Raw genomic sequence first — 11,803 nt, 5'->3', positions numbered from 1 at the left:
GGGAAAGCTGCATTCTACAGCAGACCCTACAGACCTTGCTCCCAGGCACCCAGACTGAAGATCTGGCCAGAACACAAGAACATAATCTGCCTCTGGCCCACATGCTCAGGTTTTCCACCCCATGGAGTCAAGACACAACAGGAAGGGGTACCTGGAGTATCAGAAGTGTTCATGTGCATCACTACAGAGAGCGCTATGGGGACGGTTTTACACTTTGAAGATCAGCAGATGGCCAGGCCAATATTCCACAGTGGCAGTAGTTCTTTAAATCCTTCTTCTCAACACTAATTTTGTCTTAATTATGTTAAGGATGGGCCAGTTATTTATTTCTTCTCAATCACTGCTACATGCTGGTAATGGAGAGCATGCAGAATGTGCAAAATAGAGTATCACCAGCATATACTCCCTGTATTAAAAACGCTCTGCATCTCCTCTGCAAAAACCTACACTGATAGATTAGAGCCAAGCAGAGCATCTCACTAATGCAAGAAAAACACAAATAGCAGCTGAGGGCTTTTGGGCAAGTCCTTTAGACACAACAGTCCCCTCTAATATGAATAGTGCTTCATAATTAGCAAACTTTCAATAAAAGAAAAGCCATGTAATTTGCAAGTAGATCAACAACAAGCAACATGAGTACATAAAATTAACACAACGGTTAACTTCAGGAAACAAGACACACTGATAAATAGGTAAAGAAAAAAACCAAACACTATGCCTAAATCTGACCCAGACTTAGTGAACATATTGTGGACATTCCTGAGCACTGAGAAATGATAACCAGTAATACTTGCTAAACAAAAATAAATAAGGGAGCAATTGTATTTTTATCTCCTCTACAAACGCTCAGAGAACCTACTTATATACATTTTTCTGTTTCAATCTCAAGCAGATGTAGTTAATTAAATCAGAAACGACAAACAGGAAATTATACACCTATAAAAACACACGGTACACGTGTTAATAATGAACCAACTGAAAAGTAACCCTAGCAAACAATTTCCGACTTGCTTCTCCAAAAAGAGCATTTTAGGAAAGAAGAAAGATAATACAGGTTTTGGAGGATATCATTAAAATGAACTATTAAGAAGAGGTGTTTTTCTGAGAATAAATATTTGAGATTAAGATGGCTTCCAGTCAAAAATATAAACACAAAACTGTACTATTCTATATTGTCTCTATGTTTTGCAGTCCACAGTTCCTTAGGGACACTATTGTATTTTAAATTAAAACGCCTACATTGGAAGAGTATAAAAATTGAGCAGCAGAGGACTTTGAGAAAGGTGTGACATGAATCTCCCCCACTAATTGTGTATAAGACACTAATTTTTGAGAGGGCTAACACTGCCACTATCTGCCCTTAGGAACAGAGGGAAATCCAGCAGGTTTCAGTAGAACCTGTTGAAGTCAAAAGCAAAACCAAAAGATCAGATGCAGTGAGGCTGACTGGTGGGGCAGCCAGAGGGGGAACGTGGGCCCTGCAGTGAGCCCCATGGCAGGAGGATGCAGTGCCCTGCTGGCTGGATGCCCTTGGGCAACTGCCTCCCTCAGTGCCCTGTGGTGGACCTCTCCGTGTGTGAAGCAAGAGCATCCAGCACTGATGCAACAGTCTGCAATAACCTTTTGGACCCAGGAGGATGTTGGCAACAACAGTTTTGTCTCAATTGTTGTTTTTTGATAACATGAGAAGCTGCTTATTTCTGTCAGAAGAGTGAAGACACAGTGGTTCCCTTTATCCTCAAGATGCCCCACCAGTGTTTTCCTACCACCTCCCCATACTTTTGCTGAAGCACCCAGCACAAACACGTTTTTGCTGGCATTCCTTCCTTTAGGTGCCTAATTGAATAAATAAATGTTTCCTAAAGAACCAGACTAAATTTTTAAAAATTCTTGACCTTCTCAGATGCATCATCCCCTGATTTATTACTGTTATTTTCAGATTTATCCAATACCTTGTCAGTAGACAGTTATTTCATCTGTTACTATTTGGGTACCCACAACACGTATATTAGCACAACCATGTGTTGCTGCTGTTGAGCTCCTTCGAGTCACATTGTAAACCAGCTGACCTTTTTTCCCCCCCTTTACAAAATAAAATCATTACCTTCTCCTAGAGACCACTTATGATTTCCCTGTGCAGTTCTCTTCAGAATGGTTATTTCTACCAAAGATAGGATTTTCCACAGGGAAAACAAAATGACTGCATAGTAGCAGGAGATGCTACATGTGCTTTTTAGCTAAAAGAACTTCAGCAAGTATTTTTTGTAGTGAAAGCATACAGGGCTTGCTTTATGAATAGCCACCTATTAAAACCATATTGGCATTAAAGTCACTACTAAGTTGCTACTGAAAACCTACTCAAAGCTTTGCTACCTACAAAGTCGCATTCACTTCACTGTGGCTTTGCTTAAAGTGATTTTCTTTTATTTTTGCTTTCCTGTTCAGTGAACTTGAGACAATCACTTTTAGAGAAGTGCAATGAAATGCATCGAACACAGGCCTTTCCTAGCTGGTGTTCTCCAGTTACAGAGCAAATAGTGCAGAACAGGAGCAGAGCCGAGCAAAACCCAAGCCCTCCAGGAATTCTCTCCCTCATTAATAATTGCTGAGAAGTGAGAGAAATACATTGCTCCCACACTATATCCCTTATTTAGTGATCAATTTTGCTCCTAAAAGGATGCATAACTTACTAACAGTTTGACTGTTGCTTTTAAAAATAAGATGTGTAAATATTTTTGCAAATACCTATGTACCTCAAGTATCCTACATGCATACAATCCCTAAACACTAAAACTGGATTTTATTTTAGGTTTTCATATAAGTTCTATTGCAGCAGTTTGTCAAGTAGCTAGGTACCTCAAAAGTGTCAACTTCTGATTTTAAAGCATTCAAAACAAATCTGAGTTCAAAACACATCTACTAACAAGAATTCCCCCAAGAAAAAAGGAATTTAAGACTTTGAGAACATATTCAGCATAATTAAAACTGCCAGTGCAGAGAAGTTAGCCTACATTGTTTTACCTGAAGTATGGTTTTCAATTAACACCAGTATATTTTAGTTTTGCATTCTTAGAAAATTCTGCCTGTTTATAAAATTTGTACATTCAAAAATCTGCAACCTTACTGTAAACACATACGCAATTTGGGCAAAAGCAGGCATTAACCCTCAATTTATGAAGTATTTAGGAAGTACAGGCCTTCTATATTAAACCAGCCTCCATCTTTAAATCATGGAATGTTATATACAAAAAACTAAATTGCTTCAGCAAGCAGTAAGAGCAGAAAGGTTAGCAAGTCTAGGATTCATGCAATAAAGATAGATTAATTTATATTTAATTTCCCCAAATACAATTTAATTTTAAGTAGTTTGGCTAGCTGTACGCTCAATTTTTTGTTATTATATAAAAAGCTTCATTCTGTCCATTCATTAAAAAAGGCAATGAAAACTTAGTTTTAATGGAGAACAGCAATAGCAACAACATATAATTAGATGCTGAAACAGGATGCTTAACCACAGTGGGTTAAATTGGTCCTCAAATATAATTTAACTGAAGCAAATAGAGTTACACCAAAGGTGGCTTTTAGACATGAGTAGGTTTAAACTAATCATTATATTTAGACAGGTTTCACCTAGAAAGCTGCAGCAGCGGCCTTGGGATATTTAGCTGCCTCCTACTGAAGCAGTATGCAAGTATCATCTATTATAATTAAGCAGGCATCTTCCTCAAAATCTAATTTCTGCTTTTTCAGGGTACAGTGAGCTTTTCATGTCTCATTTTTCATGGTATCTATGTTAGTACAATGCACAATTTGCAGAGAGTAAATGCCATAGCAAACAACAGTAATAACTGATGAGTCATTTCTATTACCTGCAGCAAGAGCAACCGCTATCGCCTGTTGATTTGCAGCACACAGGATCTGGACACCCAGTGCAAGACGGGGGCAGGTTTGTCTCACCGCAGCACTAATGATTGTCATTGCTGCTGTTATTTCAGGCCCAGGACACACCGTGTAAGGAAGATCATGCATGTTTTCTACTATCAAGCCATCCTGTGGAGATTATTATAAAGAAATACGATTAAGCTGGAAAAAAGGAAGTTAAAAAACATGGCCAGCTTACCATTATGTTGTTTTGTATTAAAAGACACAGGAGTTTAAAGGTTTTCCTTCAAAGGAAGGATTATCTACAGTAAAGTGTGTTGATGCATGCAACCACTTATAAAAGTGCTTTCATCAACAGCATGGTATTTGCAGGGCAACCATGAAGAGAAATAAATGTGATTTTAATTATACATTCATCAATTAGGTTTCCTTTGATTCATCCTAAAATGTGAACTATAGGCGAAGGAGTTAAATCTTATACCTCATTAAAAATAGTGTAGAGCCAAACTTCAATTATCCAAGTGGAATATAGGATATTCAGTATGTTTGGATAACAGAGGATTTGGAGATAAGGCTATTTTCAATTCAGTTAATGTCAGAAAATAAGTGTTATTTTGGATAAAGGAATTTTTTGTTTGACTGTTATTGTGCCTATTTGCAGTGTGCCTAATTCCATAGTATTAACTATTGATATTTCTCCCATTGTGGATTCAGAATTACTTGAAGGAAGATATTAAGATACTGCTATTTATTATCTACTATACCTCTCACTCCACACAGCCATACTCTTAGCAAGCAATGGAGTGATGATAAAATACTCTGCTGATATAATTTATGCGATTTATTGAAAATCTTTGTACATTATCTGGTACTTCATACTTTTACAATCGCTAGATAGTATATACCAGAAAGTTTTCAACAACTGCAAATCATATATAATTTTGTCAAGGACTAATAACAAGAGTAAAAGTATAGCCTTGAAACATATTTCAAGCCTGATCTTTTACATTTGCAGTGAGAATGTTAAAACAAGCTAGAAATTTCTCACCTGATTCAATCTAAAAATACAAAAAGTTTAATAGAGTAATTTATTGTATATATAGAAAATAAATTCTGCTCTCTCTGGTGTTTTATCACAGAATTGAATCCTTTAAAATAAGGGCTTTACATTTCAAAGATGTTCTAGCTGAACCAGAACAGAAAGAGTATTTGGGAAAAAAAAGTACAATCAGAGATAAAACAAACGAGTTTGGTTAATAATAATGTAGAGAATCAGGAGGGGGAAAAAAATTCCTTTTTTAAAAACTTTCATATATAATGCTGCTTTAATCTTTGTAGTAGTGTAGAAGACCTTTTGGCAGTAAAGGATAAGACAGTATATAAAATGAAGTCAGCATTTAATGGCTGAATTACAGCCTAAGCCACAGACATCATAAATGAACACCTAACACAAAGGATAGGGAAAACTGAGAATGGAAATAATCCAGTGAAGCAGTACGGTCAGTCCAAGCACTCGACCCACATACATTCAGAGCAGCAGGGTACAGCTGCGTTTACCGAATGACTTACAGCCGAGCATTTAAAGGTAGCATGTATTTTGCGTATTAAGAACAAAAGGACACAACCTGCAAATGGAAAAAGCAATCTAATATTATGGACCACTCAACATTGGTGCCATTCATCAGCATATTTAATTACAGAATTCCAGTCCAAGAAAACCTCAACTAAGCAAAGGAAAACCAGATATGACAGATACGACAACCAACCAAAACATCTGTGCTTGATTTTTTTTCTATGTCCAATTCAATGGATAACTTACCATCCACACTTCTCTACCTGTGATGGGAGGTAGCCATATGACAGTTGAAAACCAGTCCTCAGAAAACCCACAGCATTTTCAAAAATGAAAAAAAATCACAAACTTTTAGTTGGTTTCTCTGTAATGGGGTCAGGACTGTTCCAACAACCCTGAACTGACGAAATGATCTTGTACCTCAGGCACAAGAGTTGTACCTTTGTGGTACCAACAGTAAGAGAAATCCCTTAGCCTTCTGCCCTCTGTACACATAAATGTATGAGGTCAGTCTATGCAAGAATGCAAAGTTGGCCAGCAGTAGTATGTGGCAAAAGGACTAATAATATTTTAACAAAACAAACCAAAATCAAAGAACAAAATGAACCCTCAAAACCAGGAAGCCCTTGGTCCTTGGCTCAAGCATGCTCTACTTGGTAGACCACCAAAACCTGGATATCTGGGAATGTCCAGGCTTATCATAAGGGCAAGGAACTAGGATCTGCAAACCAGAATCCCCAGGCTTTCCAGAAGTCAAGAATCAACCTCCATTGGACACGCAGGAAGAAAGGCATCTGGGATGCAGCTTTAGATGCTCAGCTCCTGAAGAGCCACACTAGTAGCCTAAAAAGCAGGCAAACAGGCTGGCAGAATTCCACAGGAGCACCGCAGTGAAACTGAGCTTTCCATGAGTTGCTACTACTTTGACAGCTCAGGATTTGCATAAAGCAAATTATTCTATTAGATATATTAATTCATTCATTTTAAAAATAATTAAAACCCCCAGTTATACTACTGCACATAAAAAGTATCTGATTGAATTCTAGTTCAAAACTCTGGCATATGGGAGGATTCCAGCATTTCTCTCTTCTGTCTTAAACTTGCTATATTTGCTTCTCAGCAGTTGTCACTTCCTATGACCTCAAGGTCCACAGCTACAGTGAATATTTTTGGTATTACTTTAATAATGTGTTATTCTTTTGGTACCATCTAATAGACTATGTTCTTCTGCACATTATGTTTTGTTTAATTAAAAAAGAACAACATATGTTCTACAATACAGACAGCGGAATTACAGATGAATTAACTCAAAGCTTTCTTTCATTTTTTATATAAAAATATAACACCACAGATTTCTGTGTTTACTGAATTGATATGTATATAAAACAGTCTTCAGTACTATCATACAGCTAATTAAAATGGTGGAAAGAAAACAGTTATGCTGAATTAAAATTCTTGGAACTTAAGGTTGTAGTTTAGAAGTCCCAGGGAATAGCTACTGTATTACACCCTCCAAAGCAGAATTTATTTGGATAGTATGAGATAAAACTCTAGCAAATACCTTTTGTGTTCCTTTTCCATTGAATATTAAGATGATTTAAGTGTTGTTTATATGTAATAGCCTTATTTTTAGTAATTCTCAAACAATGTATTTTCCTTTTTACTTTGAATGACTTATGAAGTGCTACATATGCGCAAAGTGCCTCTTGTGTCACAGTTAGCTACTAGAAAATAGGTCATTTAAATAGCTCTGATTATACAGAAAAATAATTTCCTTAGCTTTATTCCACTTACAGAAATGACCTCTTAAAGCACTTCAGCTGCACACATAAATATCACCACAGAAAAGCCTCAAAAAATAGTCACAACACTATAAACCCCAACAGGTATAACAATTATACAAGCTTTAACTGAGCATCTACCTAATGTAACCTTTACACAGGGCAACTGTAACCTCTGTGTTTCCTCTAACAGAAAGACTTCACCTATGAACACATACATACTAATACAAACCCTCACAAGCTTAAAACAACTGCTCTTTCCTACAGGAAGAGAGAGGTGTTTTGCACCATACCCCTTATTATACAGGCTCAGGTGTGCACAAAGACAGAAACAACCTTTCCCACGACCACCCTCATGTGCCCCTTATAAAGGAAATCAGGTGCCTTTGTAGAGCTTTTATTTGCTGTGCCTAGGCACAGCTTCCTCCCAATTCCTTTAAAAACCCTACTGCCAGAGCAAGAGATTAATGCCTTAACACAGGTAAGCAGATATATTCTCCTGTATATACTATAGAAGGTAAATCAGGTGCCTTTGTAGAGCTTTTATTTGCTGTGCCTAGGCACAGCTTCCTCCCAATTCCTTTAAAAACCCTACTGCCAGAGCAAGAGATTAATGCCTTAACACAGGTAAGCAGATATCTTATATTCTCCTGTATATACCATAGAAGGTAGCTGTGGGGAGGCTTGTCTCCTATTTCATTCTACTATGACATAGCTAAGATTTGAAACGTTAATCTCTGTAATCCATGTGATAGCTACCTACATGTTTCTATGCAGAAATACTAGTTTATTCTGTCTCAACTGTTATTAAACTCTAAGCAATTTGAATCACAACTACCATTGTAGTTTTAAGAGTGATAGGCTTGAAACTTTAAATTTTTTTTAAAAACATCACTATAAACCATATGCTAGCAGCTACCTTTCCAGGTAAAGCAGCAAAAGAAAAGTTAGGAGGATCAGAATAGCTAATGAATGTTATCTCCAGAGACAGCATTGGTAAAAGAAGCAAACCTAAAATTTTGTGTGGTAAGAAGCACTATAATATTTGTAACTCAATATAGCTTTATACTTTAAGGATTTTTTTTTTAAGTAACAGTTTTACTTATGTAGGTCTGTCTTTAGTGTCAGCTACTCCAGTAGCTACAGCTAGATAATAACAGCAACTAGTAGTCAAGTGATCTATATCAATGGTATTAGAGGGAACTTGTGCTCTATTTTCTGGCTACAAAGCAAGCTTCACCCAGGCTGAAATGAATAACAGTTAACTTTAATACATATTTTGTATTTTTCTTAAACAAAAGCAGATACAAATTGAAGGGATCATAATGCCTCGTAGCTTGCTGCTTATAAAATCTTGCCTAGGGAATTTCATTGTTTAGCAACACAGAAGTACAAAGCACATACATTTTGAGCACAGATGGCTTCCTAACTGTGCACTCACTTTTTTTCATTACTGTGCTCTAGTATCACAAATCTTTCATATTTATTATGTTAAGCTGCTAATGTGCCAGACAAGTCACCTTTTTCTGAATATACTAGAATTTACCTCCAAGTACAATGCCTATTGAGTGAGCAGGATCATATACTTTATTTTAAAATAATATTAACACCAATTCAAGCCACTTGAATCTAGCAGCAGCATGGTTAAAAATCTTCTTAAAGGCTACTTTGCAGGCAGCATTTGGAAATACTGTTAGTAGAAACATCAACTGAAAAAAAAAACTTCCAAGTTTCTAGCTTTTCTTCCACAAGAAAAACAGCTTAACAGTTCACTCAGAGTACTGAAGGGGAAACCCAAATATATTCCTATTACAGAAGCAGCAGGATAGTCTGGAAGAGTGATCTCTGTGAAAAAGCCAGGAAGCTCCTGAAGTATCTATCATGAAAACTTGCATTTTTCTTAAAGTACCAGGAAAAACTGAGCAACTGAATTGCAGAAAGTGTTAGGTAACCACACTGATACTCATGGAAGCTCTCCTGTTTATCTCTGACCTTTATGTCATTAATAAAGGATTTGTTTGTCATACTGCTGTAACGCTAATGTATATGGACTTTTAGAATGGAGATTGGTGTGGAGTGTATACTGACATTCTTATGACTTCCACAGGAAATAAAGTTATGCTTAGTCTATGCCCTGAATTTGTCCAAATGTGTAGAAAAATGACTGCATTCACCTCATCTGTCTACCTGAGAGGTAGGTTTAATAATATATTCAAGTTCAGAGACCGCAATGCAGTAGGTGAAAAAGGTAAACCAGTTAGACCTGGAATAGCAGAATTTATTACAACTGTTGAAAAGACAAAGTATAACACACAAAATGTTGTGTTAGTACTGATTTTAAAGCTTGTCTTAAAACTGTTCCAGCTTTGTGGACGGTAGCAGTGAAAGTAACTGCTTCTGTACCCTCCCTCACCTTTAGGTACACTTGGTGTTTTCTCCCTGCTGCTAAAGGTTTCAATGTGTAATTAGTATGTAAGGGAAACGGGTAAACCCGCACTGGAATGTGAGGCAATGGCTTTAAGAGTTACAGATCACTTGAGTAACCACTTCCTCTAACACAGGAAGACAGACTAGCACTTGCCACTTCTGATGTGGATCAAATTCCATTATACCTCAGGTTGATACTGTAACTGTAAAGACAAAATAAAGTCACAGTACAGAATACATAGCTATTGCACACCTGTTCTTTCAACAGGCATGAAAAGGAAGAAAACTTACTCATTCTGTACAACTTGCAGTTAAGAGATTATTCTAACTGGGAGGGACATCTTGCACATGCCCATCTGGTTCATAGGCACGGAAGCCTGCCTAGGTAAACTTCATTCTTCCGCACTGCTGTTTATCCTTTCAACAATTCTGTTCTCGATCTTCCCTAATTTAGCCTTACCAGTGCTCTGCCCATAACCTGCTTCATGGGACTTGTCTTGCATCTTGATCTTGGTCATCTATAGCTTAGACTAAGCTCCTAGATTAGATTTTGTTCTGTCTGTGAAGTATCATTCTAAATTACATAATTAAAAAGGTTTCAACTAGCTTGTTACTAAAGCTTTGCAGGAAATGGCAGCTCAGAGCAGCAATTACTTGCTCATTTAAGACATTTTCAAGCCTCAGACACCAGGACACCACCTTACTGTGCCAGAAAACGTACATAATATTGTAGGCAGGTCAAAGAAAAAGCACATCAACACCCAAAGACAAGGTGCAATGAAAGGTTTAAAACATATCTGACCTTTCAAAAGGACGTACCCCCTGTTAAAATCTACCGACCTATGAAGTTTACTGCACCACTTTAGGTCCAACGGAAAGTCAGTCAGTAGTACCTGCCTCTTCTTGCCTCTGGCTGGGACTGGCCTTTTGGACCTTCTCTTCTAGATGTGCAAAGCAGGCATGCTTGTTGCCAGGTGGTCTAGGATAGAAGGGCTGAAGAGGGCAGAAAAGGACCTAAGCTTTTTTCAGTCCCTGAATAATCTGTGCTGTTTTGGTACAAACACAAATGTGGGGCAATCCTGCAGCCTACAAACGACCGAGGTATGCAGTGCCTCAGTTATGGACATGGCACTCCTCCATGACCTCATGAAACCAGAATGCTGCACAGTGCTAAAAATACAGTGGCTTGTCAGACTGGATGGTGAAGCATCCTAGAGCCAGATACCTAGAATGCCAGCAACCATCTGTGTTGCAGTCAACTTGCCATCAGTGGGCTTTTTCCTTTAACTTGATTCTTAGAAATTGATGGTAATCCAATTTAAGCAACTTGAATCACAGACCAAGTCTAGGCTTTTTCAATTGTTTTGGGTGCATGCAATGCTTATTTTAGTTTTTGTAATCTAGAAGGCCTACTTACTATGTTGAAATAAAAGATGTGGATTTAAATGTCTTCCTAAACTGTGTGGTTTAAGACGCTTCTGATGAATTACAGGTACACTCAGATTCAGTTTCAAATATTGGCTATGCAGAAGCAGCTTTGTATAAACGTTCCTAAAGGAAGAAGGAACCCAGAACTTACAACTCCAGCATCCTTGTAAGCCTCTGCCTCTTGACAAGCTTGATCAATGATCTGGGCCAACAGAAGAGAACTTCTTGGTGTCCCTGCAAGAATAATGCTGCTTAGCCCAGGGCATGCACAAACCAAAACCACGTACAGCAACAGTTTGCAGTTAGGATAACTACAGGGATTAGCACACAAACAAGGAGAAACAGGGCAAACTTGCTAAAAGGCTGCTGTATCTCCTTCTGACAAGCCTTAGGGGCATCTCTTTCCTTAGCTGAACTTGACAGATCTGCTGCCACCATTCAGCTCCTAAAGCTAATTCACAAGCTTGAGGAATATCTGCTATAATCTCTTATTGCACTAGGTCTGCTCTTAGCTTGTTATTCCTGTACTTATTATAGCTTAGTCTGCATTAGTGATGGTCCACACAGTATTATCTACAGTCAGACTGACCTCCAGGTCTGCAGAATACCTATGCTAAACACCAGTCAGTTTAAAATTAGTTAAAGCTATCTTAAACTCTAATCTGCAAGGCCCACTGTATCTGATCTTCAGTATAAGTGCTTCATGGCAGAA

The 11,803-nt window shown here is 37.7% G+C and overlaps 1 protein-coding gene across 1 annotated transcript in view; it reads right to left on the bottom strand.

Moving 5' to 3' along the window:
* The window catches only part of LOC104469805 (uncharacterized protein F13E9.13, mitochondrial-like), a gene marked incomplete at its 5' end in the record, with an annotated part of 24,299 nt that extends 12,897 nt beyond the window's left edge, over nucleotides 1-11,402 (bottom strand). The window contains 2 exons of the mRNA XM_010084492.1: nucleotides 3,870-4,050; nucleotides 11,243-11,402. Of these exons, the coding sequence (XP_010082794.1) occupies nucleotides 3,870-4,050; nucleotides 11,243-11,402 (341 nt within the window). The remainder of the gene's footprint in view (nucleotides 1-3,869; nucleotides 4,051-11,242) is intronic.
* Between the last annotated feature and the right edge of the window lie 401 nt (nucleotides 11,403-11,803).

The sequence above is a fragment of the Pterocles gutturalis genome, unplaced genomic scaffold (genome assembly GCF_000699245.1).
Source record: "Pterocles gutturalis isolate BGI_N339 unplaced genomic scaffold, ASM69924v1 scaffold51770, whole genome shotgun sequence".
Lineage (NCBI taxonomy): Eukaryota > Metazoa > Chordata > Aves > Pterocliformes > Pteroclidae > Pterocles > Pterocles gutturalis.
Note: the sequence above shows the minus strand (reverse complement) of the source record. Positions and strands in the feature narration are given on the sequence as shown.